At 45.2% G+C, this 27,522-nt stretch overlaps 1 protein-coding gene across 3 annotated transcripts; it reads left to right on the top strand.

The window, feature by feature from the left end:
* The first annotated feature begins 58 nt into the window (after nt 1-58).
* Nucleotides 59-27,522, top strand: LOC142465877 (solute carrier organic anion transporter family member 2A1-like). 3 transcript variants are annotated; one of them, XM_075570268.1, is made up of 14 exons: nt 59-647; nt 11,969-12,106; nt 12,571-12,733; nt 13,172-13,387; nt 13,478-13,576; nt 13,750-13,883; nt 14,888-14,966; nt 16,941-17,105; nt 17,784-17,973; nt 20,150-20,297; nt 20,690-20,865; nt 21,840-21,904; nt 23,761-23,884; nt 24,269-27,522. In XM_075570268.1, exons 1-14 carry the CDS (start codon nt 552-554, stop codon nt 24,387-24,389), a joined length of 1,914 nt encoding a protein of 637 aa, XP_075426383.1. In that variant the 5' UTR covers nt 59-551; the 3' UTR covers nt 24,390-27,522. The 3 variants fall into 3 exon arrangements, with proteins under 3 accessions (XP_075426383.1, XP_075426384.1, XP_075426382.1); XM_075570267.1 differs by lacking the exon at nt 59-647 and adding an exon at nt 4,146-4,285; XM_075570269.1 differs by lacking the exon at nt 11,969-12,106 and having other exon boundaries at nt 65-647.

The raw sequence follows: 27,522 nt of genomic DNA, 5'->3' as shown, positions 1-27,522 counted from the left end.
TCCTGAGCCTACTGGCAAACCTCAACTACTGAATCTCTGCTGCTCTCATATTGGGCCAGGCAAGGCTTTGCACACAGCAAATCCCACTTGTTCCTCTATTTCTCTCAGCCTACTGTACCTTTCCCGCATCTTCTCACTTTCTCCTCTCTCACTTGGGGGGAGGAGGAAGAGGGGAAATAAAAAGAAGTCTGTCATGGCGGAAAAGTTTGAAATCCTTCCTGGACTTAAAATCTCCGCGGACCCCTGAGCCGTGACCCCGAGAAGCGGAGACATTCAGCAGGCGGCCGCGGCAGAGAACGCGAGGGGCAGAGAACGCGAGGGGCAGAGAAGCGGAGACATACTGCAGACCACCGAGCTGAGACACATAGACTCGAAGACATACTGTAGTGCAGGTGCGCGCGGCCGCGGCAGAGACGCAGAGATCTTCAGCCAGCCGCGGGGTGAGAGGTGAAACATGTCAGAACCAGAGGGGCTTTGTGCCGGGCGATCTCTGCGGGCGGTTATTATTAACGCTGGAATAAAAATACAAGTCTCGGAGGAGAGCCCCTGCCATGTTTGGTAACGCCGAGGGACAGCGCGGGCCTGGCTGGCGGAGGGGCTGTATGGGCTTTTTGAACAATATTTGGGGATTTTTTAACAATATTAAGGTAAGAGATGAATTTTTTTATTTTTAAAATGGCAACAAAAAAAAAAAAAAAGCAATGCTGACCCGCTAGGTAGTACCCCTGTAACCCCCAACCGCGCGGTTCAAACTGTGCACCAAGAGTATGGTCAGAATTCCGTTACACGAATCAGCATTTCCATCCACTGAGACATCCGTGTTCATATGGGGCCTCAGATTGTACAAGTTCCCAATGTGGACTCCAGTGATACCCCTTAAATCACCAATGTGTCTGTGAGGCTGTGTATAGGAATCTGTGTAATGGTTTGGGGGAGATAAAGAAGAGGTGACAGGGACCCCCAAAAATAGCCCTGCAAAAGGGCTGGGACAATGACTGCTTTAACTTTTTTTGCTGCCTGTAATATATTCCTTCTCATCGGTTTAATTCTATGTATGAAGTTAGAAACGTGAGTAATACTGGGTATCATTATCCAATATAGCATATTTCACTACAGAGTATATTTTGCCTCTGTACAAACCAGACACCTGTAGCCGGGCAAAAGCAGTGATAACACTTTCATTTACTGGTGACAGTTACTAGCTCGGTCCCAGTGCACGCGCGCCCGGCGGGGGGGGGCGCGTGCACAGCGCTGCACACGCGGTCCTGGGAGGGAGAAGTTGCGACGGGAGGGGGCGTGGCAGGAGGGTTCGCGGGGGCGTGGCCACGACGTCCCGCGGCTCGTTCGCCCTCATTGGGTGAACCGCCGGCAGGGGCGTGGCCACGCCTCCGTCGCCAGTTCTAAACTCAATTTCGTTGAGTTCAAAAAAACCTGGCAGTACGGCGCGGCTGCACCTTCAACGGGAAGGTGCGTACTGTGCCCAGCCCCATTGAGGGGCGGTGCTTACACGCACAGCGCACGCCGAGGTGTGCGCTGTAGCAGTTAGTGGAGCCGCTGCCTTAGGCTACGGTCCCAGTGACTGCCAGGCGTGCGCTCTTCGCACAAGCACCGGCCCCCCGGTCACTCAGGGGCGAGTACATGCGTCGGCGCACATTCAGCAGCCGCACTGTAATGCAAGATTCCACACACACAAAAAAATTGTGTGTGGAACTTGCGACGGAGCCGTGGCCACGCCCCCGCCGACAGTTCAGCCAATGAGGGCGAACCAGCCGCGTGAGGTCATGGCCACGACCCCGCAAACCCCCCCTCCCGTCGCAACCTCACCCTCCGTCCCAGGACCGCATGTGCGGGTGCAGCGCTGTGCACGCGCCACCCCCTGCCGGGCGCGCGTGCACTGGGACCGCAGCCTTACGGTTTGGTCCCAGTGCGTTCTATTGCACGCGCACCCGGCGAGGGGGCGGCGCCTGCACAGCACTGCACCGCGATCTGCGGTCCTGGCTAGAGGGAGCGTTTGCGGCGGGAGTTGGCGTGGCGGTGGGTTTGCAGGGGCGTGGCCATGACCTCACACAGCTGGTTCGCCCTCATTGGCTGCAGAAGGGACTGGGGCCGTCCTCTTAGGCTACGCTTATGGTGACGGCGATAGTGACGTCAGGCTGCGGTCGCTGGAAAAATCAAATTGCGATGACTTCCAGCGATAGCGACCACGCCGTCGCACCTCGCTTACTATAAGCGCACGCGACGGGGCAATGCATTTATTTTGACACAATGTCGCGGGCACTATAAGCGCAGCCTTAATCACACAATGTGACAGGTCCTGGCGTTACTCGAGGTTACAATCACTTTCTTACTGTGCTGTACTTGTGTGCTGTTTCCTTTCACTTGATAATACAGTGACGGTTACAGTGAGACATGTCCGGGTATATTGAGTTCAATGTTTAGCTTTTCGTCCCTTACCTAGTTACTATACAGTAGAAGAGAAAATAAACGACATTGATATAACTAGTTGAATGGTAGTTAAATGTACTATTTGTGTATATCTAATGTAGCCATGCTGTAAAATGGCTGCAGTCATCTCTCCTGCTGACAGTAAGGCCTGGTAAGTTATGGGCATGCCAGCAGTAATTATGGAGGTTTGCCCTCACACCCTGGTGAGGTGCCCTATGTATGGATGGGAGTGGTCACATGCTCTGAATCCATAATTAGTGATGTCAGAGTTGTGTCAGCCCCCAGACGATACATAAGGCACAGCACTGCCAAAAGTTAGGAGTTGAGAAGTGATGCTAAGTTGTTAGTGGAGGAGGTTCGGTTCTGCAATGTTATGCCAGGAGTAATAGTTAGACACGGCAAAGTGATGAGACTGTGACTAGGGACCTGGCACAGGAAAGACATCCCTGCGGGGATAGGGAATCCCCAAATCAAAGACAGAGGCATACCTTTCATAGGGAAGCAGCTGAATAATTATGTGTGGCTAGAAGATCACTGTGAGGGGCAGTTAGCCCACAACCGTCAATAAAGATGTTCCTGATTAAAGATACTCTCGTGTGTAAGTGTGGAGTCATTACACCGAGAGGGGCACCACAGAGGAGTTCCTCACCAGGACCATCCACAAGCTCACGCTGGGATCCTGATGAGGTGGAGGCGCTGCACTGGATCTAGGTAGGACTCAAGCACACTACCTCAGCTGCCTGTCTGGGTTGGCAATCCCCACACAACATCATGCGGGAGACTCAGGAGTCCTGTTGCCAACAGGTGCACCACCAGACATCACACTGTAATGGGGACTGGTTAGACCACAGGGGCCAATATGAGATTGGGTGGGTCAGGCCAGTCCAGAAAATCCGTTACACTAACAATTTACAGCTATGAGCACCAACACCCTTTACTCAACTAGTTACACGTATATCATCTGAATGTAATCCAACTAGTTAGATATACTAGTTATTCAGCTGCATAACTAGTTATACTCCCTGGGTCATATTTACTAATCTGTGCTATTCCACAAAACAGAGAAAAAGGAGAAGATCGATGTCACAGCCGTCCAAACACAGGGACTCACCAGGAAAAGTTCAAATAAAATATTTATTGGAGTTACATTAAAAAAGGCAATTTCTAAATAGATTATGCCTAGTACACTAAACACTATATAATGTGTTTGGTAATATGAATTGATCTTTAATTTGTATTTCTACAATACAAGTATGAATCTAATCTTAGATCTTTAGTGTACTGGGCATAATCTATTTAGAAATTGCCTTATAAATAATATAATTGCCCATTATTTGTTATATACTATTACGGGTAACAGTTTGGTAGAAATAAATAATTATTTTTTTCATAACAATACATATTCCTTTTATGCAACCATGAGGACATGTTTTTACAATGTTTGTTTTTTATTTTTCTTTAATTAGACCATGTAGACTTTATCTAACCAATGCAAATTCAGTATAAATGTTATTTATCAGGTGTGAGTCATCTGCTTCATTAGCCGGTGAGAGGTTTAAATAGCTCCCTCCCACTGCTTACCCTATACTCCTTGAGAAAGAAAGGAGGTTCTTCTATTTTTGTCCGTCCTCAGTGTCCCCCTTTTTTAATGTAACTCCATTAAATATTTTATTTGAATTTTTCCTGGTGAGTCCCTGTGTTTGGATGGCTGTGACATCGATCTTCTCCTTTTTCTCTGATGTTCCGGATCGAATTCGCGCTGGGGAGTGACGTCATCTGTGTGCGCACGGAAGGACATGAGGAGAGTGAGAGCCATGGACTGATTGAGGATGGCTGCATCGTGAGTATTTGCTACTCCAAGCTGATCCGGTCTTGCTGCACTACACCACATGGATAACTCCTTGTTATACAGCAGCATACTCTCCAGTATTCTCTCCCTCTGATGCTCCTTGCTCCAATTGCAATCGTATAAGGCATCTCGCCTCTAGGTATGTTACCTTTGAGCTTACCAGTCGGGTTGTTTCTTCTACTATTCCATAAAACACCTTCAGTCGGCTGAAGATAATTTACAGCCCATTCGCTTGAATGGGCTGTACGGTGGTTGAAAAGCGTAGCACTGCTTGGTAAATATGGGCCATTGTGTATTGTCAAGTGGTGGTAACTGCCATTCACTTTAAACCTGTGGGTTCTTTCAGAACTTCCGATATGGGGGGGGGGGGACAGCTCCCACTGCTGTCCCGGGCCCGGCCTCCCTGCCGGCAATTCTACAGTTTCCTATGTGCACGCACGCCGGGCCCTCCTCTTTTCCTGGGCCCCTCCAATCTATCCCTCTCCTCCTGCCGCCAAGCCCGGCCCTCCCCTTTCCTGCAGGTCTGAAGGGCCCTGCCCTTCCTTCTGCTCCTTGGCCCTGCAGGGATTTCCTGTGAACTGGCCAGGTGGTTCCAAGGTCCCTCCTTCCATAAGACTTGTGAGATGTCTGTAAACGGCATTTTGCTGTTGATAATATGGAATTTAGATTCCTTTAGCAAATGTTATTATAAAACTTAGCACAGCTGTGAGAGAGGTTTTGTATTTTGCGCAGAAATGTGAAAAAATTGAATGTTTAATTAATAGTTGTGGACGAATTTATAACATTTTAACATTAAAAAAGAGACGTACACTCTCCTTGCCGCCATGACACTACTAAGGCTACGTCCATAGAGGGGGGAGCCGCGCTGAGCCCGTCATCCTCAATGAGGATGTCTTTAGAGGGGGCTCCCGCGAGCGTCCGCAGGCGTGCTGAGGCGCTGGGATTTTCAGCCTCCAGCAGAGCCTGTGTCTCAGCGCGCTGTAGGCAGAAAACACCCAATCGGCGCGAAGCGGCGTCATGACGCCGTGACGTTGACGTTGGCACTTCGCAGGCTATTGGCCCAGCGATGTCACTGCCCTTCCTCCCCCGGCCTCCCGATCGCGCACGCTGACTCGCCTGCCAGTCCATGGAATCACTCCTGACTGAGCAGGCGAGCCTCAGCGTCAGCGCGGAGGAGCGCGGCTTCCCCCTCTATGGACTCAGCCATACGCAGATGTTTCTGGTAGCTGACCAAACACACTGTATAATCTACGAGGTCGGACTGTACCCAATGTACTAAATGTATTCAACACTTTCATGACTCTGTGGTTAAGTTATTGCTGTGCCTCTCGCTACACCACCCCCACAATTTCTTTATTCTGTTTCCATCCCCTCAATGTGTTTTCAAATGAAAAAAAAGAGTATAAAAAAGAAATAGAGTAAGAAAAAACAAAGCGCGAAACAAGGTGGAGAATGGAAAAATGGTCTCATTGCGTATAACATTAGTAACTGATTTTTTTTTTAAAGAGATGTAAATCTTTTAAATCCAGTATGACAATTATTTTAAATATATGACGGATGATACTGAATATATTTACACCACTAAGTTTACATGTCTAAAGAATGTGGATCAAACAGAGGAAATAGTGTTTTGGGGTACACCAGAACTTGTAAATCAGCAATGGTCATCTTGCATGAAGAATAATGGTGGTGTTTAAATTCATGGAACCAATTTATTTATTTATAAAATATTTTAGCAGGAAGTAATACATTGAGAGTTACCTCTCGTTTTCAAGTATGTCCTGGGCACAGAGTTAAGACAAATAATACATGGTTACAAATACAGTTACATAAATGAACTGGGTATACATTATATACAAGACATTGCATGCACAGTTAAAAAAAATATATATTATAGGCGATTGAAACAGTTACAGACCAGATTAAAATGTGTGACAGCCTTAGATTTGAAAGAACTTTAACTGGTGGTGGATGTGAGAGTCTCTGGCATGTTGTTCCAGTTTTGGGGTGCACGGTAAGAGAAGGAGGAACGGCCGGATACTTTGTTGAGCCTTGGGACCATGAACAGTCTTTTGGAGTCTGATCTCAGGTGATAGGTGCTGCATGTGGTAGGGGTGAGGAGCTTGTTCAGATAGCTGGGTAGCTTGCCCATAAGGAATTTAAAGGCAAGACAGGAAAGGTGAACTTTGCGCTTAGACTCTAGTGATGACCAATCTAGTTCTTTGAGCATTTCGCAGTGATGTGTGTTATAGTTGCATTGGAGAACAAAACGTCAAATTGAATTGTAGATGGTGTCAAGTTTGCTTAGGTGGGTTTGAGGTGCTGAGCCATATACTATGTCTCCATAGTCAATAATTGGCATTAGCATCTGCTGTGCGATACGCTTTCTGACCAGGAGACTTAGGGAGGATTTGTTCCTGTAAAGTACCCCTAGTTTGGCATAGGACTTGGTTGTCAGGGTATCAATGTGCATCCTGAATGTTAAGTGGGAGTCAAACCATAAGCCCAGGTATTTAAAACTAGTGACAGGAGTTAGGGTGATGTTAGCGTTGGTTCTAATCAGGAGCTCAGTCGCTGGAAGCTTAAAAAATTTAGTCTTGGTCCCAAATACCATTGTTACAGTCTTGTCAGTGTTTAAAAACAGTTTGTTTTGGGAAATCCAGTTTTCAAGTCTCAAAAAGTCAGACTGAAGTATGTGTTGAAGGTCAGAGAGGCTATGGCTGTGTGCATATAGGATTGTGTCATCTGCATACATGTGTATTGAGGCTTCCTTACAAGCAGTGGGAAGATCATTAATGAAGAGTAGGGGCCCCAGAACAGAGCCTTCCGGGACACCACAGGTGATATCCAGGGGGTTGGAGTTAGAGCCTGAGATGGACACATGTTGGGATCTTCCTGATAGGTAGGACTGAAACCAGTTTAAAGCATGCTTCCCTATTCCAGAGCTCTGGAGTTTGTTAAGCAGGATAGCATGATCAACTGTATCAAAAGCCTTTGCAAAATCTAGGAATACTGCACCAGTGAGTTGTCCCCGTTCCATTCCACACTGGATTTCATTGCAAACTTTTAGCAGGGTAGTTACGGTGGAGTGTTTGGGACGAAAGCCAGATTGGAATTGGCTAGGGAAATTTGTCTTGGTATAGTAATCGCTTAATTGGGAGTGGACACATTTTTCCATGACTTTGGATAGAATTGGGAGACGTGAGATTGGTCTGTAGTTTGAGACAGTGTTTTTGTCCCCACTTTTGAAGATTGGGACAACTCTGGCAGTTTTCCAGGTCTTATGGATATGGCCTGCAGACAGGATAGAGTTGACTATGGGAGCAATTGGTTTGGCAATGGCTGGGGCACCAAGTCGTAGGAACCTAGATTGTAGTAAGTCAGGTCCGCATTGGCGGCTTAGTTTTAGTTTGAGGAGCGCTTGTGTAATCTCCTCTTCAGATACTGGGCCAAATTGAAAATTGTGGGCAGTGTTGGGAGGGGGTGGGGCTATGTGGGTACTCCCAGGATGAGATTCAGGTTTGTGGTTTGGGCTGCGTTTCGCTAATAAGTTAGTGGCACACCCCACAAAGTAATCATTAAATGCATTTGCAATGTCAGTGGGGGTTGTCAGAGTAATATCCCCCTTAGTGATATTACTTGGTTGTTGATGGTTAGGAGGCTTGAATATATTATTGATAACCTTCCAGAAGTTAGCTGGGTTTGATGTATTTTGGGGGAGATTGTCAGAGTAATATTGTGCTTTTGCGTGCCTTGTTTGCCTTGTGCACATGTTCCACAGGCATCTGTAGTGATTGAGATCCTTGGTAGTGCCAGTTACTTTGTAGCTTTTCCACAAGGTATCCCTGAGCTGGTAGAGTGCAATAAGGTCAGTTGTAACCCATGGAAGACGGGCCCCCCGTACCCTTATTTTGCGTAGTGGAGCATGGGTATCGCAGAGTTTTAAGAACTCGGATTGGAAATAGTCGAGCGCAGAATCAGGGTCGGGAATTAAATCGATTCTGTGCCATGGGCAGTTGGTAAGGTCATCCAGAAACTGTTGTGGGTTAAAGTTTTTAAATGTTCTAGTGAGGAGAACTTTAGGGCTTGAATGGGGCGTTTTAATTTTCCTTACACAGTACTCTATTGCATGGTCACTGAAAATATCAGGAAGGATGCCAGACGATTGGATTCTGCTGGGGTTTGAGGAGAGAATCCAGTCTAGCAAGGAATGGTTATGTGATTTCAGGTTTGTCCGTGTGGGTTGGGAAATGAGTTGTGATAGGTTAAGTGACTTGAGTTGTATCTGGATTTTATGGTTTTTAGGGTCAAACCAGTTGAAGTTGAAATCCCAAATAACTAGCAGCTTACTCTTCTCGTTCAGAGAGGAAATGGAGCCAAGAAACTGGGTGATATCAACCAGGGATTGTAGAGGGGCTTTAGGGGGGCGGTAGATGCCAGCGAACAAGATGGGCTTAAAAAAGGGGAGGCAGATTTTGCCAACTAGAATTTCAAAAGAGGGTGGGCTTGGGGGGCAATTTAACAGTGTAAATTGTAATGTGTCTGCAATATAAAATAACACCCCTCCTCCTCTCTTTGACCTATCTCTCTTAAAAATGGAGTATCCCTGAATGGCGATATTTGCATCAGGGGTTTTAGGGGTTAGCCATGTTTCTTTAAGAACGATGGCTTTGGGTTTATGCATAAGGCACCATGCCCTTAGTTCGTCCAGTTTGGGCAGCAGGCTCCGGATATTTATATGGGCGACAGATAGCCCTTTTTGGAATTCAAAGGTGGAATTCTCAGGGGCATGGGACAGATTTGAAATGGGAGGACCTGGGTTAGGTTCAATATCACCTGCTAAAGAGAGTAATAGTATGAGTAGAAATTTGGGTAGTTGTTTACAAGTAGTAAATTTGTGGTGTTTGCCATTAGAGTGAGAAGTGGTTGGTGTGCTGGTTTTTAGAGTTCTCCACCAACATTCCGTAGATAGTGCAAGGCTTTTGAGTAGTCCAGGGTGTATGGTGATGTTGGGTGTGGGCCAGGATGGAGGAGTTTGTAGTGTATAGAGGGAGTAACATCTCCATGAGGCCAGGAGAAAGACAAAAGTTAAGATACATAGCAGGTTCATTATGCCAGAGGTAGGCAGTGCTGCATGGAGCTGTTGTGAGTGTGTGCAGACTAAACAGCAGGGGTGTGCCTGTTTCTTGTCAAATGTTTTGCTGCATTGCAATGCTAGAGTCAGTTCTGGGTTTCGGTGGTCTGAGTTGGTGTGGGAGGTATTTTTGTGCAGTCAGTTTTGGGAGAGGCTGCAGTGAAACAAGTTGTAAAGGGGTGGGGGGTTAAAATATGCAGGTTAACAAGCATGGGATCAAAGTGTGGTCATATAAGTTCACCGTTTGTTGCCTTGAGTAAGAGAGTTTGCAGAAAGGATGCAGTCCCCAGTCACCTCTAGTCAAACCATAGTCTAACTATTATTGTCACTTTAAATGCATCACTCTTAAGATGCCAATGCTATCCAGTGTCAGTGTTGTTAATGGACCACAGTATAACTGAGGTTTTCTTCTGTCATTGCCTGTAGTTAGAAACCTGTCAGCAATTTGCTTGATAAGGGAAATAGAAAAGACGTAAAGGCCTACGGCCGTGTTTTTCCACCAGGGTTCTTAGGATGTCGATTCCCTTGCTCCTGCCTGCTTTAAGTAAATGAGACAAACACTGTTTTCAGTTAATGTTAAAAGGTCTATGCTTTATTTAACAATCAGAAAAGATCCCCAAAAACTGCCCGCTAGCCAAGTAAACATATGAACTAAAAACAACCATAAGTTCTGAAAAACCAATGGGGGGCGGGGGAGACACTTACCAGCTATATGGTCAGTTCAGCCCACTCCCACTCCCCCACTCAGATGCTTAAGTAACAGTCCTCCTGTGGCTGCTTAGGCCTAACTATACAGTTGGTACCCAGCATTTGACCAATTTGTAATTTGGGCAGAGCCGGCCCGATCGTACAGCCGGAACATACTTCTTTGCATTTTCCTGCATCCTTAAGCTGGCTGGGGTGGTAATTCCACTGCTGCTGTGACTAAAAGTCCTGTAGTGACATAACTTAAACATATCCATTAGGCCTCGGGCATGGCCAGCGCTGACCCGTGCTGAGGCGTGCTGGTGCTTACCAGTGAGCCCCTACAGCCGCAATGAGAGCGGCTTTATTAGGGTCTCGCCTACGCTTCCGCAAGCGTGCGGAAGCGTAGGTCTTATGCAAAATTTAGATTTGGCGCTCGCCGGAGCGCAGGGCCGGTCACGTGAGCGGTTCGCCCAATGAGGGCGAACCAGCTCCGTGACGTCACTGGGCCGCCCCCCGACACGCCCCCGGACGGTGCGTGGTCTAAGGCCAGGGAAAGCACCCGCTTTCCCTCAGCCTCCGCGCGCCTCAGCACGCAATCAGGAACCAACCTGACCACGTGCAGAGTCTACCCTGTGAGATTACCTGACCATCAAGCATGCAGCCAGGCCAACGCCAGATGGGCCCCCTCGAGCAGATTCGTCCTCCTTTCATCACCCAGAAGGGGGTCCCTCTGGCCTTATTGTTGCGTCTTGCTGGCTCCAAGACCTTAGGCCAGGTCCCCGCTGGCTACTGCAACGGCCGCTGTGGCGGACGCTGCAGCGACAAGAGCCGCCCCACAATGGGCCTGGCTCGCTGCGAGGGGGGGGGTGTGCCGCGTTGCGCCGACAAACTCCTGCTCTCAAGAAAATTGAGAGCAGGACTCGTGACGGAGCGCTAGGCCACAACCCCAGGCGGTTCAGCCAATGAGGGTGAACCTGCTGGGTGACATGGCCACTCCCCAGTCACCCCCCCCCCCACCGTCTTTCCCCTGCAGCTCTCTGCAGATTGGGGAATTCGGCTGCACACGCCGCCAGCCTCACAGGCGCACGTGCAGCGCATGTACTGGGCCCGTAGCCTACGGCTACTGCCCCGCTGCATGCGCGTCTGCCAGCTGGCGGCGTGTGCAGCCGAGTCCCCCAATCTGTAGGGGGAAAGACGGGGGCGTGACGGGAGTGATGTCACCCGGCAGGTTCGCCCTCATTGGCTGAACCACCTGGGAGTGTGGCCTAGCGCTCCGTCGCGAGTCCTGATCTCAATTCCCTTGAGTGCAGGAGTTTGTCGGTGCGGCGCCCCCACCTCGCAGCGGGCCCGGCACCATTGTGGGGTGGCTCTTGTCCCTGCTGCGTCCGTTACAGCGGGCGCTGCAGTAGCCAGCGGTGACCTGGCCATATGGAGGCAACGGCCCATGCTGGGTCCTTTGCTTCTTCTTAATCAGTACTGGATGAGGAGACGGGGTGTAACGAAAAGAGGATGAGTGGGAGACTGAGGCCATGATTATAGTGCTTACTGCAGGGCGCGACCGCGTGACGTCACTCTAGCTGAACCTTCACTTTAGGCAGGAGGCGTGGCCGTGACATCACGCGAGTGGTTTGCCCTCATTGACTGAACCGCTCACGTGACGCGGCCGTCGCGCTGAAAAAACTAAATGGTTTGTCTCCTCATCCTCACACTGTGCGCGTCCATTGGCATCAATGTATTTGCTCCGGTGGCGCGCGCAGCTGCACCTGCTGTCAGAGGCACTATAATCATGGCCTTGGAGATAATGCCAGCAGTCTCTTCTCGTACACTATCCAGCTTATCTTGTCATCCCATAGGTATTTGTGCTTTGCCACTCTCTCCTTCAGCTCTCTCAGCTTCTGTACAGCGCCTACTTCAAGAGCAGCCTCACCACCATCGAAAAACGCTTTGGTCTTTCCAGCTTCTCCTCTGGGCTCCTTTCCAGTATTCATGAGGTTAGTAGTCGGTTTGCGTCTCCTGGACACCATCCAGCAACATGCAGAGCAGCTGCAGAAAATACAACATACTTGTAAAAAAAAAACAACAAATTGACTAGTGATACCATTTATAGTGTAAACGATTTCCAACCTCTGCATTTCAAGAATAACCTTGTGAGGTTTGAACGTTTGGATGGTGTAAACTATTTTTGGTCCAGTAAAAGGTATCGTAGAAACTATTGTTTTCTTTTCAGTCTTTCATATTTTCTATATTATAGGGATTATTTATAAAGTTTCTATGTGGTAGTGCCTGATCGGCACTATCGCACTTTGAATAACCCCCTAAGAGAAAGTTGCGATACTGACCTTGTATGATGAAATATATACGTGATGAAAATACTGTGACTGACCTTTGGCTGCTTAGTTTGCTAATGCGTAGAAGCAGTGGTTGTCACTAAACATTCTTCCCTCTCACTGTTCAGATCAGCAATTCCATTCTCATCATCTTCGTCAGCTATTTCGGGAATCGGGTTCACCGGCCACGTATTATTGGCCTGGGGGGGCTGCTGCTAGCGCTGGGGACGTTCCTTCTGACTCTGCCCCACTTCATATCTGAGCCGTACCGCTACAAGGTGCTGGACAAGGGTACGTACTTTGTCCTGTAACTGGAAACAGACCGTAGATCTGATCCTTCAATGTATCGGAAAAGAGTTGACCATGTCATTATGGTACTGCCTTCAAACTGGGACAATAAGGTTTGAATCCGTGCCAGCTCTTTCTATCTTGAGCCAAGTAATTTCCCCTCCTTTTCCCTTGGACAATGTAGTGTAGATTGTACGCTTCCCTCCTGTTTCAGGCCATACTTGTTAGCGGTTGATGCCCAAGTGCTCAAAGGAAATCTATGGGTTTTAGACCAATAGATGACATTGCACTATTGGACAGCATTACAATGAGTGAGACTCAATTCACATGGATGGGGCAGACATTGGAGGCAGCTGTAAAATACATAAAGGGAAAAATGTGTATGGTTAAAAAGTAATAATACGATTTGGGCTCTATTAACTGTTGGGCTTTATCTGACAGGGAATACAAGTCACCAGTTTGCAGAGATATGCCCAGCAGATAACAGTACATCCTTGTGCAGGAAAGATGGCCAACAGAAGCAACAAGCCACCAACATGTGGGCAATAATGGTGGTGGGACAGCTGCTGGCCGGCATTGGCACTGTCCCTATCCAGCCTTTCGGTATCTCTTATGTGGATGACTTTGCAGAGCCAAATAACTCTCCCCTGTACATTGGTAAGCAGTGAAATATAGATACAGTATATATTAAAAAACGGCTACATCAGCTGTATTTAAACTAATGTTCTGTTCACTTTCTCTCTCCAGCTATCTTGTTTTCAGTAGCGGTCTTTGGCCCAGCCTTTGGTTATCTCCTGGGCTCCATGGTCCTAAGGATGTTTGTGGATATTGGAAGAGTCAGCTTTGGTGAGTGGACATTCACACACTTGTGTTTTAGATTTATTGCAGACACTCGCAGATAGACAATTATAGTGGCACAGGAGGTTCCTTCCTTATATCGCCACACTTCCGGCATTGATTACCCCCATCATTTCTATGTGATCTGTCTTCGTTATATCTGGTGCATATGTTGTTTTCAGAGGATGTAGGGCTAACCCCAGGAGACCCTCTCTGGATTGGCGCCTGGTGGATGGGGCTTCTAATTGCGTCCGGCTGCTTGGTGCTCACCTCAATCCCTTATTTCTTCTTCCCACGGCACATGATTAGAGACCAGGTGAGATCTGCTCATTACACCTTTCACCCAGCATGGTCAACCTGCTGATTTACTTCTGAGTGAATCCCAATCATGGGCCAGGTGTATCAAGTCTCCCACAGTTGGAGTGTATGTCTCACCTATTAGAAAACAGACCTCACAATCACTATAAACAGACTTACTGACTTTAATAAGTCATTAATGCTATTACATAATTTAATAATATAGTATGGCTGTTCCTTGGCTGAAGAAAAAAAAAGTGAAAAAGGAGAACGCACACACCTAATATACAGCAATATTAGAAAAAGCAGTACGTGCGCATTTTCTGTACTTAGATCAAGTCCTCAAGAGTAAATGTAAAAAGTAGAGAACAATAGAAGACACTCGCATATCATTGAGATTTATATAGCCAACGCGTTTCTGTGCCGGCTGGTACTGTCATCAAGGCTTTATAAAGTGCTGGTGTTCTTCCAAAGTGTTTATGTGCCTCGTGACAATCTTCTTGATGTATGAGTATGTACAAAACCTCTGTAACCACTGCATTTTGTTACAGTTCCTTGTCTTGTGTATGTTTTCAGTATTATTGTGCCTCAAAGTGTATATTCTGTGTGTACCTGTGGAGCTGGAGCACCAAGCACTTGGAAACACACTAACACTTTGTGTGAGGGCCGGCTGCATGTTTTGCTAAATACTTTGCAAATGCCCTAAGATATTTACATAAGATATTTAGGACAATAATATATGTTTTGGGGCTTACACAATACTTTTTCATTTCCGGCTATTTTTACTGTCGCCTAAAAATTGATGTAATAAAAAAATGATTATTTTTGGCATATATTTGAGCCTGTCTGTTTTTGGGATTCCTTTATCCGGGGTGTTTTTTCCCAGTTGGCTATTGAGTAAGGTTTGTGCTACAAGACTGTAAGAAAATATTGCGCTTTAATTCAGCTTACAGTTACATTAATATCCATTTGCCTCTTTCTCTCTTCCTTTCTCTTTTCTCCCATTCCTCTTTTCCTCGACAGAAATCTGCTTCAGATGAGATGCGGAAAGAGATGCAGGAAGCCAAAACTGAGAGAGGCTCTCTGGCCGCTTTTCTTAAAAGTAAGACAACAGCACCGTGGGGGGTAAACCGACCAAAATATCACAGGAAGGGCTGGATACCTCCCCATGATAATACACAGAACCCTATTCTGCCCTATTACTTACCAGGCACATGTAATACTTTACACAATATTGTATATTTTAACTTCTATTGGTATTCACACTGGATCCCTATGTTCCTTCATTCTCTCAAAGATCAGTGTATATACTGAAAATTAGTCTCATGTTTTAGCTTTCCTCTCATTTTAACTGGTGGTTACCTTAAAGTTTCAACCTGCATAAAGTAGCTTGCAAAGTTAAGCATGAGTTAAGCTTAATGGTGTCTCATTAAGGAGGAGAAAACTGTTGTAATATGATTTTATGGGAAGAGCCCATCAGCATATTTAACCCCCGCCATAATAATAATAATAATATTTGAATTCCTCATCTATAAAATGTTTCATTTTCTGTAATAAGTCTGGCATTATTGTTGTACCAACACGGCCATTATTCTCATCCTAACTGTTGGTTGCAGCCACAAGAAACACTACATAGCAGCAAAGACATAAGCATTCAGTTATAACTTGGAGTTCACTCCCCTCTACTGGCCAATTATAAAGATAAGTTACAGAAAGAGCAGCGAACAAGATTCTGGCAAAATAATTCACAAGTATTTGTTTCCAAGTTGGTGAAGAAGCAACAGTTCAGCCGGAAAAGATTTCGTTTTGGAAAGGTTTAGGAAGGTGCATTTATAGATTTCATACATAACAAATGGTGAAACCAAACAAATATTTTTTTCATAGCGGCAATCATGCTTCGGTTCTCTAAAAATATTGGAAGCAGAGGGTGTTTTTGTTAATGTTGCCTTGGTTTCTAGAGAAGAGTAATCTCACAGAAAAAGGAATTTTACATTTAAGAGAGTTTTTTTTTTTTTAAATTGCCCCCCGCCTTCCTTTTTCTTTTAGCAAGAATGGGAAGCTATGGGATCCCCGTAGCTGAAACGCATTATTTTCAGCTCTGGCGATCTCTTGGTTCTCGGGATACGTACCTGTGTAAAAATAGCGCCGGTTCCCGCTCCCCCTCCGAGGGGATACCAAATGGTTTAAATCCACCACATCACGCGGGCCAATAGGAAGCTGCAACATCATCCATTGCGGCTTCCTATTGGCCCCCGTGGCACAGTGGATTTAAAGGTCAGGAAGTACTAGCGCTACGTTTACCGGTAAGTGACTCGGGAACCAGGGAGTCCCTAGAGCTAAAATTAACGCAGTGCAGCTCTGGAAAAACACCTTCTTCCCGTACTGGTAAAGAAAATAGGGGTCAGGTATGTTAGGGAACTGCTTCTTTAAAGGACCAGTCGCATATAGTGACAATTTATCCGTATAATGTAAAAAAATATTCAATCCCTCTTCAAGTAAAATGTTCACCAGTTTGAAGAAAAAACTATAGTTTTCATTTTCTAAAGCTCCCTGTAATTCTTATCTTATCTGCTAATTATTTGTCTTCATCTCTATGGCGAACGAAGGCAGCAGAATTAGTTACAGTATAGAGCAGTTTACAGTCTTATCACAAAAGAGGTAAATATTGTAAAGCCGCCTCAAAGCATTTGGTTACTATGAAGACAGTAAAAAAAAAACAAGTTTACAAATACTGATTCATTGACGATGTCTATAACCTACATGTAACCCATTGAACACACGCGTGGCATTAATTCATTTCGCTCTTTGGAGGGACTATTTAACCCTTCTGCTGCCAAAAGGGCCTGCAATGCATTAGCAATCATAGGACTGGACAGATCTTCTTTGAGGGAAGACTACCCACAAGTGCAACATTACTAAGCCTGACTATCAGGAAGCTAAATCCACAGTGTTATAGAAAGCTTTGCTTTGGATATATTAGCTGATCAATGTATCATGCCTGCTCACCATCTATGTTCCTCTTCCTCTGTTGGACAGTATAAATTAGCAGTAATGCATCGCTTTTTCTCTTTGACAGAGTTCCCACGGTTATTTCTGCGCCTTCTTATGAATCCCCTGTTTCTGATGCTGGTGCTGTCCCAGTGCAGCTTCTCCTCCGTCATTGCTGCATTGTCCACCTTTCTCAACAAGTTCCTGGAGAAGCAGTATGGCACCAGCGCTTCCTATGCCAACTTACTCATTGGTCAGTAAAGCTTCCTCTGCTTCTCTCCTTTCCTCCCTCTCTGTCAGGGACGGCAGGTCGGGGCATATCTGGGACAGAGGTTCTTGAGAGAAGTTAGGAGACGGGGTTGTACAACGTCAAGAATAATTGAGAAGGGGACCTATGTTGAGTGAATTGGTAACTGTTATGAACAGTGGGAGACATCTTAGTATTGGTTAGATTAAATTAATACATTTTGCTGCCACACATTGCACAGCTGAAATAGAATATTAAACAGATGGCAATATAGCTGTAGAACGATATTTACAAGGCCACATAACAAGAGTTAAAGTGGCTGAGCATGGGACTGAACCTACAGTAGACGCTTGTGTTATAGCATTTGATTCCGACATTTGGTTGGCACACATAATTTTGCGGATTCAATGAGTCCCTGCCCTGAAACGCGTATAATCTAATTTTAGTGCCTGCGACACAGGGAGATGAAGTTACAAGGAGAGCTGACACTAAGATTTGAACTGAGTTCACCCACTTCAAAAGCCATGACATTGTCACTGTCCTACTCAAGCCCATTGTATAGAACATTACTCATCCAATTATCCACATTACCCACTATACCTCTTCCACTTGCTACCTGCATCTGCCCCTTCCCTGCTTCTGTCTCCCAGCACTGAAGATGTGTCTACCTCCCCACGTCTGCAGGAGCCGTGAATCTGCCAGCGGCCGCTCTGGGGATGCTGATTGGAGGAATCGTCATGAAGCAGTGTTGTTTCTCTGTGAAGGTCATACCTCAGTTTGCGGTGTCTGTCCTGATTGTCTCCATTATGCTCTGCCTTCCTCTCTTCTTCATGGGCTGCCCCACACAGGACATCAACAACAAGAACACAGACAGGTACAAAGGTTTCACTCAATCTCAAACCCCTCAACCTCTTTGTCAGCAAAGTTAACACTGGCTACCACTGGTTAACAGCACCGGTGGTAGCCAGGGTTGCCACCTTCTACTAAAAGCTAACCCGGAGACAACATTTCTAAATTTAGCGCTTACCTTCATCTGCCGGCATCCTCTGGCATTCTACTGACATCCACCAAGCATCTCCCCGTGCAACCCGTCAATATGGCATGGCGTGGCGTTGCCATGACAACGATGTCACGTGGCATCAAGTTGCAATGACGAGACTCCTTATGACGTGAGGTGTCACGTTGCCATGACGTGAAGTCACGTAGCGTCTCGTTGTCATGGCAATGCGCATCATGTGACGCTGTGATATCACGTGGCGTTCCCGTTGACATGGCAATGCGGCGGCATTTGACGTCGTGTGGCCATATTGAAAGGAGTTGCAGGGGGAGACGCCACCTAGGATGCCAGGAGACACCGCCGGACCCCGTAGGTTTACTTGGTAAACCCGTAGCCCAGAGATATGTGGCCAAAACACAAACCTGGAGTGGTGGCAACCCTGGTGGTAGCCCCTCTAGAAAATGAATGAATCCTAATGGGCTTAAGCTTCTCTGCTTCCCTCGTCTGCTTGTCATATGAGATCCCAAATTTAAAGATGGCTGCCTCAGACTCCTGTGCACAAAGTAAAAAATAGGTATTATCTCATTAAAAAAAAAACAATTCCACTGCTCCTTTCTTAAAGATATAAATAGCTGACACTTGTGAGGATTCGCCATCCTAATGGCCGGAACTCACCTCCTCAGCCTTCGTCACCTGGCACTCAAGAATTGCGGTTCCACTGCGCGCGCGGGCGACGCCCGATCAGCCTGTCTCTCCAGATCCGTTCCCAGTCTCCGTCCCCGCGCCGAAGACGGACATGTGTGGTGTGCGATAGTCGCCACCCATTGACGTCAGTGGCGCGCGTAAGACAGGTTTCCCCTGTACCGCCTCCAGGTTCCGTTTGGATGACGGGCATGCGCGGTGCGCGATCGGATCGCCACCTCCTGACATCAGTGGTGCGCGCGAGACGTAGCTCCGCCCTAGACCTACTCGGCTGCACAATAGGGCCCACCTGCGCGACCCACCAGCCTATCCTTTGCGTTCCGTCTATTTTCCGCCCCACTTCCCATTGGAGGGAGGTTCCTTAAATACCTGCTCAGCCCAGACTCTCATTGCTGAGCATAACCTAGTGTGTGACACCGTGCCTTGCTGCATTCTGACCTTGTGCCTTGCCTGCCTTGTTCCTGATCTCCCTGCTGCCTGACCCTGCTTCGGTCACTGGACTCCGCACCTCTCCGCGCATCAATTATGAATATAATATATTTATATATGCAGGCTCTTATTATTTGTTCAACGCAAGAATAACGCACTGTTCATAATTGATTTTATTCAGATGGTTCGCTGTTAGCGTTTTAGGTGAATTCATTAGAAGCATTTGTTAGCAAGTTATTAGATTTGTCTGCACCTACTTACCTGTGCTTCTACAGGACACTTTGCCGGTTGGGCTGACCACTTGGTTACCATCACTAGATATACATTTTCACTTGCTGGCTATAGCACAACTTATTATTATTAGGCATTTATAGCACTTACTTTGTACTAATCTGGTTCCGATTTATTTTAACATATACCTATTAAATTTGGTTTTAAGTTATTCATCTTCCATTATATATAGGACCAGATTATTGTTTCCGACTGCATATATCCCTACTCAGACAGGGTACTCTCCCTTCACAGATTTTGAGTGCAGTATATAGGGACTTATCCGTGTGGAAGTGTCTTTGCTTCACCTGGTGTTTCTTCTTTCTGTTTCTCATTTTAAAAAACAATAAAGAATGATATTGTTATAACAATATGAAATGTAGATGAAAAAGAGTAACTGAACTGCAGTGGCAGATAAACTATTATCACTAGAAATATAATCCCTACTGTATTCCAAGTAAATGATGCCTGATGGATGTGAACTTTGACCTGTATAACAAGTGTGTAAAATGTTGTTGTGGTACCACTCCCCCTCCTTTTTTATTTTTACCTGTCCCACTCCCCAACTCCCCCCTCTAAATGCATGTAAAGTTGTTTAAAAAAAATAAAAAAGAATGAGTAACTGAACTCATCTTGCTTTGTTGCTTGACAGTGGGGGTGTTACATCTTGTAATCGGCATTGTGCGTGTCCAGTGTTTGCCTTCCACCCAGTCTGTGGGTCTAACGCGGTGGAATATCTCTCTCCGTGTCACGCCGGCTGCAGCGCATGCAATGCATCATCATCGGGAAAAAGGGCCGTTGTGAGTATGGAGAGGGATACAGCATGGAAATTATGTACAGCACACACTTAATAACGGAGATGGCATTCAGCAATTGATATGACATCCAATAATGAATATTGCATTCAAGAATAGATATTAAAAATAGCCGTTTAATTTCATTATTAATGATGCCTTTTGTTGATTATTAATTATTCACTAAATTAAACAAAGTATATTTCTTATTCATTTGGTTTGTTTAATGCAGATTTTATACATTAACAAATTGAGTGAAGACGGTGATGGTAAAAAAGGGTTAAAGTCCATTGCCGACAAATAGTTGATCTTGTTTTTATTTTTCTCAGCTGTAGAAGTCTGTGTGTGTCGTTTTCTGAGCTTAGGATCCCTTCTGCTTCCCTACTTATGTCTCACAGACGTACCTGAACTGCTCCTGTATCAGCGGCGGTTCCAGCCATAGTGCAGGCTCAGCACATTCAGGATCCTGTCCTATCAGCTGCTCCCACCTCCTGCTGCCAGTCGTGTTCCTTATCTCATTCGCTGGGCTCATCGCCTGCCTGTCCCACAACCCCGTGTATATGATGGTCTTACGGTATGTAGGAATAGCTGGCCTTAGCCATTTCGACGCCCTGTGCAGATTTTATGTGGGCGCCCTATATTTCTCTCCTCCCTCTGTCTCTCATGCTTCCCCCTTTCTTCCTCACTCACTCACTCTCCTCTCACTCTCCACCCCCCCTCCGCTGTCACTCAATTACCCTCTCTCCCTTAATCCCGCTCCCTCAATCCCCCCCTCTTCACACTCATTTCTCTCAACTCCCCTGGCCACACACAATTCCCCCCAATACCCATACAACCCCCCACACACAATAATGACCCCTCCATTACAAAACATCACTTACCCCCTCCAAATACAAACACCACTACTCTTTCAAATACAGGCACCACTACACCACCCCAGATACAAACAGCATTATACTCCCCCCACAGATATAAATATCTCTACTACCCCACCAGATACAACTACCACTATATCCCCCCCCAGATACAATTACCCCCCCCCACACACTCAAATACAAAACCTCTCCAAATACAATTGCCTCCTCCCCCAAATACAATTACCCCAACCCCACCCAATACAATTACTCCCCCAAATACAATTACCACCACCCCAAATACAAGAACAACCCCACAACACAATTACCACCACATACAATTAACCCCCCAATCAAATTACCACCACCCCAAATACAATTACCCCTCCCCCCAATATAATTACCACTTACCTCTGGCCACATCCATGCTCCGGCTCTCCCTAGCTGCTCTGCCTGCCTCTTCCCACACCGTCTTCTATCTCCCGCTGCTGTGCGCCGGAAGCTGAGCTTGACTTCCGGGTGCACCCAGCTTCCGGAGCGTGCCGGCGGGAGAGGGTAGCGTGGGTAGAGGCAGGCAGAGCAGCTGGGGAGAGCCAGAAGCCGGGACCCCCCACAGCCTGCAGGCCCGGGAAAATTGTTCCTGGATCTCCCCCTCTTTCCACAGACGTCTGATTGGATCTGTTTGTTTTCACAGAGTGGTGCCTCAAGATGAAAAATCGTTTGCAATCGGAGTTCAGTTCCTTCTAATGAGGCTTTTAGGTAAGTGTCAAACCCAACAGAGCAATAACCCCACCATGGTAAGACATCTGACTCCCCTTCCAGCTCCAACCAGGGGAGGAATCGGAGGCTCATTTATCAAAGTCTCCTGGCTGAAAAACTGGAGCAAAAGAACTGCACCGGATTTATAACGGAAAAACATTACCATTACAACCAGTGGGATTTTCTTAGCTAATAAATCTGGTGCGCCCGTTCTTCCCCCATTTGGTAGCTGTGGGACTGATAAATATACCCGCTAGGCATCTGAAACCACATATGAGTACCCACACAGAAGAGGTTAAATCAGCATTACGGGGTTGAAGAACAAAGTAGCTTGTCCTCCTGAAATTCAACAGAATGCGTTGGATGAAAATCCTATATACTGTATTGGCCTAAATATAGTGCCATGTTTTTTTCCTAAAAATGCCCTTCCGAAAACTGTACTCGTATTATATGTGCAACACCTTTTATTTTTCACGTAGAACACCTTCAAAACTTTAGGGTCGTATTATGTGCGAGGCCGTACTATATTCGGGCCAATATGGTACTTTTAGCTTTCGTACAGAAAGCAGAACTTAGGCTGGCATTGAAATGTTGATTATGTGCATTGTATATCTACAGTCTTGGTATCTGGAGGTGGATGAAGCCCGTTGGGAGCAGGCACTGGGGCTTAGCAGCAAGACACAACAGTGTAAAAGGCGCTGCTAGTTAAATGCAATATTAAGTGCTAGATAATAAATGGAATACAATGATAAGTGCTAAAGTCTCAGTAAATGATGAATTAATAGTGATATAAAATATTGAGAATAAAGTGATAAAAGTGCACAATGAGTTATGTCAACTTCACAGCGACATGCAGCGCAAAGCACTTTTTAAGATTTTGTTCACAAATTCTTCCACGTGTAGAAAACTTGGGGAGCGCAAGGGGGAAAGAATGAAAACACAATGGCGCAAAACTGTATCTTCAATGGTGGCCGGTTGAAAAATACGGTGTAAGAATTGCACTCAGATTTTGAATTGGCCAAATAAGCATGTATCCATCGCGGCAAGGAACAGATTAATACGGTCTTCTAAAGCTTTCAGGATATCTCAGAATAGAAGAAAAAGAGCGTCCGATAGTGCCGATGGTCAAAAGGTCAATTTACAGATAAAATAGAGCATCAGAGTGCACACTCACACTCCCCAAGAGTTACAGGCGCAATCCAAGCAATACCCTACGTGTGTGTTACTTAAAAAAGAAATCAATTCTGTAATATTAGATAATACTACTATTTTTAATTTTTAAATTCAACTCTTAATGTCATTTTTAATGAGTTTCAATATACTGAGCATCTTTTGATTTCTATAGCAGGCCTCATCCACCTGTCCAGCAGTGCAAGATACAGCTCATCCCCCTTATAACGCTGTGCTTTGGGTCCAAAGAATCACATTGTGCTATAAGCAGATCGCGTTAGAAATAATGTACAATTGTATGCGTTTACAATAAAGTATTTAAGATACCAATAATCATGTTGTAAAGTAGTCATAGATGCGAAAATTGGGAGCCACGCTTGCTTCGCGTTATAAGCGGATTTGCGTTATAACGGTGTTGAGCTGTATTTGTAACTAATTAAAAATGTGACTGCAAATTCTACACTGTATTATTATTATTATTCAACCGACCACCATTGAAGAAACAGTATTGCGCCATTGTGTTTTTATTCTTACCTGCGCTCCCCAAGTTTACTGAAGAGTTCTACTGGGGCTTAGCAGCTACATTTATCCTGAGTTTCACACCACAAGGATGTCTTTTTAAATGAGCCGTTATTGTGCTTTGTGTTAGATTCGAGGTTCAGGGTATTCTTTTCTGTACCTCTCAGCTTGGCTTCCTGCCCCAGCTCTTTTTGGACTTGTCATTGATTCCACCTGCATTGGGTGGAAAATGAACTGCAACAAGACAAAAGGAGCCTGCTGGTACTACAATAATGACCTGCTGCGCAACAGGTAACACGGAGAGGGGGCGCTTGTCACTAGGGAAGGACAGGGGACGTGTGTTATCAGAAGGGACATGTGTCAGGGGTGGGGGAGCAGGAGACATGTGCCATTAGGATAAAGGTGGTAAATCTGACGGACAGTGTTAAGGCAGACATTAGGTGAGGGACAAAAACATAATCGGGAAAGAGACTGGGGACGTATCATTATGGGAACTACAAGTATCATCAGGTATGGGACATGCCATACTTGGTGTCAAGTGACATACAGTAGGGAGGACCAACTGACATCTCTGCTTAACACGTGGAATGGAAACATCTCCCAGCTGACATTTCATCTTATAGGTGTTACCCTTAATGTCTGCCCTGACACTGGCTTCCCGTCTTCTCTCTGCAGGTACCTGGGCCTCCAGATCGGTTACAAAGTCCTGGGGATCTTGCTGTTGGGTGTCATTGCCTGGAAGGTGAAACGAAGCAAAGAATACAATGTGCAGGAAAAGGAAGCAAGCCTGGCATAACCTTTCTCCCCCAGACTGTAGAACTTATATCTTGTGCCACTCTCTGAGAGAGACTCTATATATTACTTGGGGGCCTGACCCTATTAGCATTGCACGGCCCTTCCTAACTCTGAAAGCCACAGCACAGACGCTATGATAAGGCCAGGTGGAGAGGACCTGAGAAGCACGTTTGAAAGACTTATCCAAACCAGCAATGGAGAATGACAAAAGGGCACTTGGAAGTCAAAATGCAAGAGTTGGCTGCCTTCCCCTACAAAAACAGCGGTATATTAAAATTAGCACTCAGAAATGAATATTATTACACACACACTTCACAGATCCAGGTTAACCCCTTTTCTGCCGAAGGGGCCTTTAATGCGTTGTAGGATGGCTGGAGTTTTCTTCCCGATAAGAATCTCTGATTACAGGAAGGTGCAGGTTTATCTTTTTGACCCAGAATAACCGGGATTGAGGCAATGAAAGTAGCTTTGTGTAAACTATAGTGAGCTGCTATCCTGACTGCACAAGGTCATGGACACTAAGATTTCCTGTTCAAAAGTTATATTTTTGCAGAGTTATGGTAAATGTTTTAGTCCGGTAGAAGTGCAGGTTGTGATACCTTTTACTGGACCAACGTTCGAGTTAAAGTAGTTATTCATTAGCTATGCAGATCCCAGTGGAACAACATATTATACGTCTGGTATTGTTAAGCTTAAGGAGAGATTGCAAGGATTCTGGGTAGTGACATGTAAATGAGCACCCACGGGAGAGTGTCACTTTTATCCTTTCTAGTAATTTTTCACAGGTAATGTTAGGACCTGCATACTGGTCATGCCGTGAAGTGGCTGCAGGCTTATAACGCTCTGGCCAAAGGTTTAAACTAAATGACCCTTACTCATGAGAATACTAACATTGAAGTATTTAACTATGTATTTTGTCACATTGGATGTAGCATTGGGTATTTTTGTCTTTCTAGTAATTTGTTACATGGATTCCCTAATGCTTTTGCCCGCTGAATTACACAGCTTCTACATCAATCGGGGACAACGAAGTACAGAATCCTTCAACCCACTCAAACAGATCTGTGCTCATTTAAATGTCACTTCCCAGAATCCTTGTCTGCAGCTTAACCCCTGTATGATGTGACAATAGAGTGAGTGAAGCAAGTTTGGCGACTAACACAGGACATGCAAATATCCTCATAGGTGTTAAATCTTTGTGCTACATCTTATTACAATTTAGCATTTGATAACGTCTCATCTGTCTCCTATCATCAGTCATCAAATCGCTTAAAGACTGAAAGAATGCTAATGCAGTCAGTATCTAATACATGTTTAAAATTAATTTTTAGAGTTAATTTCATGGCAAAAACCTATGATTTGAACCTCACACATCAAGCATTTATCTAGATGTGTTGAAGCTGTATATCTAAAAGCGCTCACTATACTGGTCCATGCTGGTATCATAACCTGCTACTGGAAACTATATATTCTATAACAACAATGAATCAGATCCTTTTCGCTCGATAAGAGATCTAGAAATATTTGTTCTTAAGACCTTATTTGCATTGTATTTGCACTGTATGTGTGTGTGGAAGAAGTGATGATCCTCTTAGCTGATCTAAAAAAATGTTTTGTACAAAATGCCTTTTTTTATACTTCAAAATGGTCTCATTGTGAAAATCTTTTCAAGATTGTTTCTTATAGTAATATACAGGGTTAAAGAAGCACCCGTACACTGGGAACTGCTGAGAGATTTGAACACTCCCTCCGCATAATTCTGCCCTCTTGTTGTACAGTATTATTACAATGTCAGAGTAGGAAGCAAATTCTTACTCAGGTGGCAGATAATAAGATCCACATGGGCCTCCGAGTTTGCCCTTTTTCAAGTTTCCCCTATTTGTTATATCCATATTTATGATCCCCATGTGTCTATCCCATTACGTTTACTGTAGCAACCTCCACTACCTCTGCTGGGAGGCTGTCCATCCATCCATCCATCCGCTCCTTTTCAGTGAAGAACTACTTCCTCACGTTTCCCCCAGCCCGCCAACTCCCCAGCTTCAGAGAAGGACCTCTTGTCCTAGCATTCCCCTTCCTCTGAATAATGCTTCCATCCTGTACCTTCTTTATACCACTGAAATATTTCAACGCTTCTAATTACACCGCAGTGATTTAACGGAGATGTGGTCTAATCTACGTGCTTCTTCGGCATGTTTATCATGTGCCAATGAGTTGCTTCATTATATTCAAATTAATTACCTGCAAGTTATTTTAATTTGTATTGAAGCAACCCAGTGCTTATACATATGTCAGAGAATATCAGTATTTTTTTCTGTTCAATGAAAATACCCAGCCTTGTGAACACACTCTACAATGTATAAAGTTGAGACTACAGTAGATTGCAGTTAATTCACTATGCTGGGCGTTTTTTGTTTTTTTAATGTTTCCGGAAATTACAATGCATCCTGTGATCAGGATGATAAGAAGATGTTAAAGGCAGCTTGATTTAAACAAATATATATGATGAAGTAATCACACCTATAAGAATGTGAGTATTGTGTGTGCACGTACTGTATCATAACAAAATAAATATACTTCCCCCAAACCAATGAAAATGACACAGCACTGCAGTTACGTGCTCAAAAATAATGTATTGCATTTCCGAACAAAAACTAGCAATTCAGTCCTCTGTGTGACCATCACACTACCCTGAGGAATATCCCATATAGAGGACCAAAACATTGTTTTTTGATTGGAAATACAATATATCACTTTTGATCATATACCTTTGCAATGCTGTCTTTTTCTTCAAACCCGTTGGTTTGGGTGAAGTATATAATATTTATTTATTTCCTCATCTTGTTTCATTTTATTTTCTGTTGACACTGGTTAAGTACAGTAGACTTGGACTTCAAACCATTTGCTGTCAGAGAAACCAGCATTGCTGGCAGTGAACGAATTTGAGAACCATGTCCCTATTTCTGTACCTACAGTATATACCCCTCTCTGTCCCGCTCCGTCCCTCCTCAGACCCCACCAGGGCAGTGTGTTTTAGAAGCAATATTCATTGTTAACCTAACACTGGTATACTGTTATTGTGTTTGTCATGTATTTTGTAAATTATATATAAACATTTATATCTACGTATATGG

This window comes from Ascaphus truei, chromosome 14, assembly GCF_040206685.1.
Source record: "Ascaphus truei isolate aAscTru1 chromosome 14, aAscTru1.hap1, whole genome shotgun sequence".
In the NCBI taxonomy this organism is placed as follows: Eukaryota; Metazoa; Chordata; class Amphibia; order Anura; family Ascaphidae; genus Ascaphus; species Ascaphus truei.
This window is presented reverse-complemented; position numbering and strand designations above follow the sequence as displayed.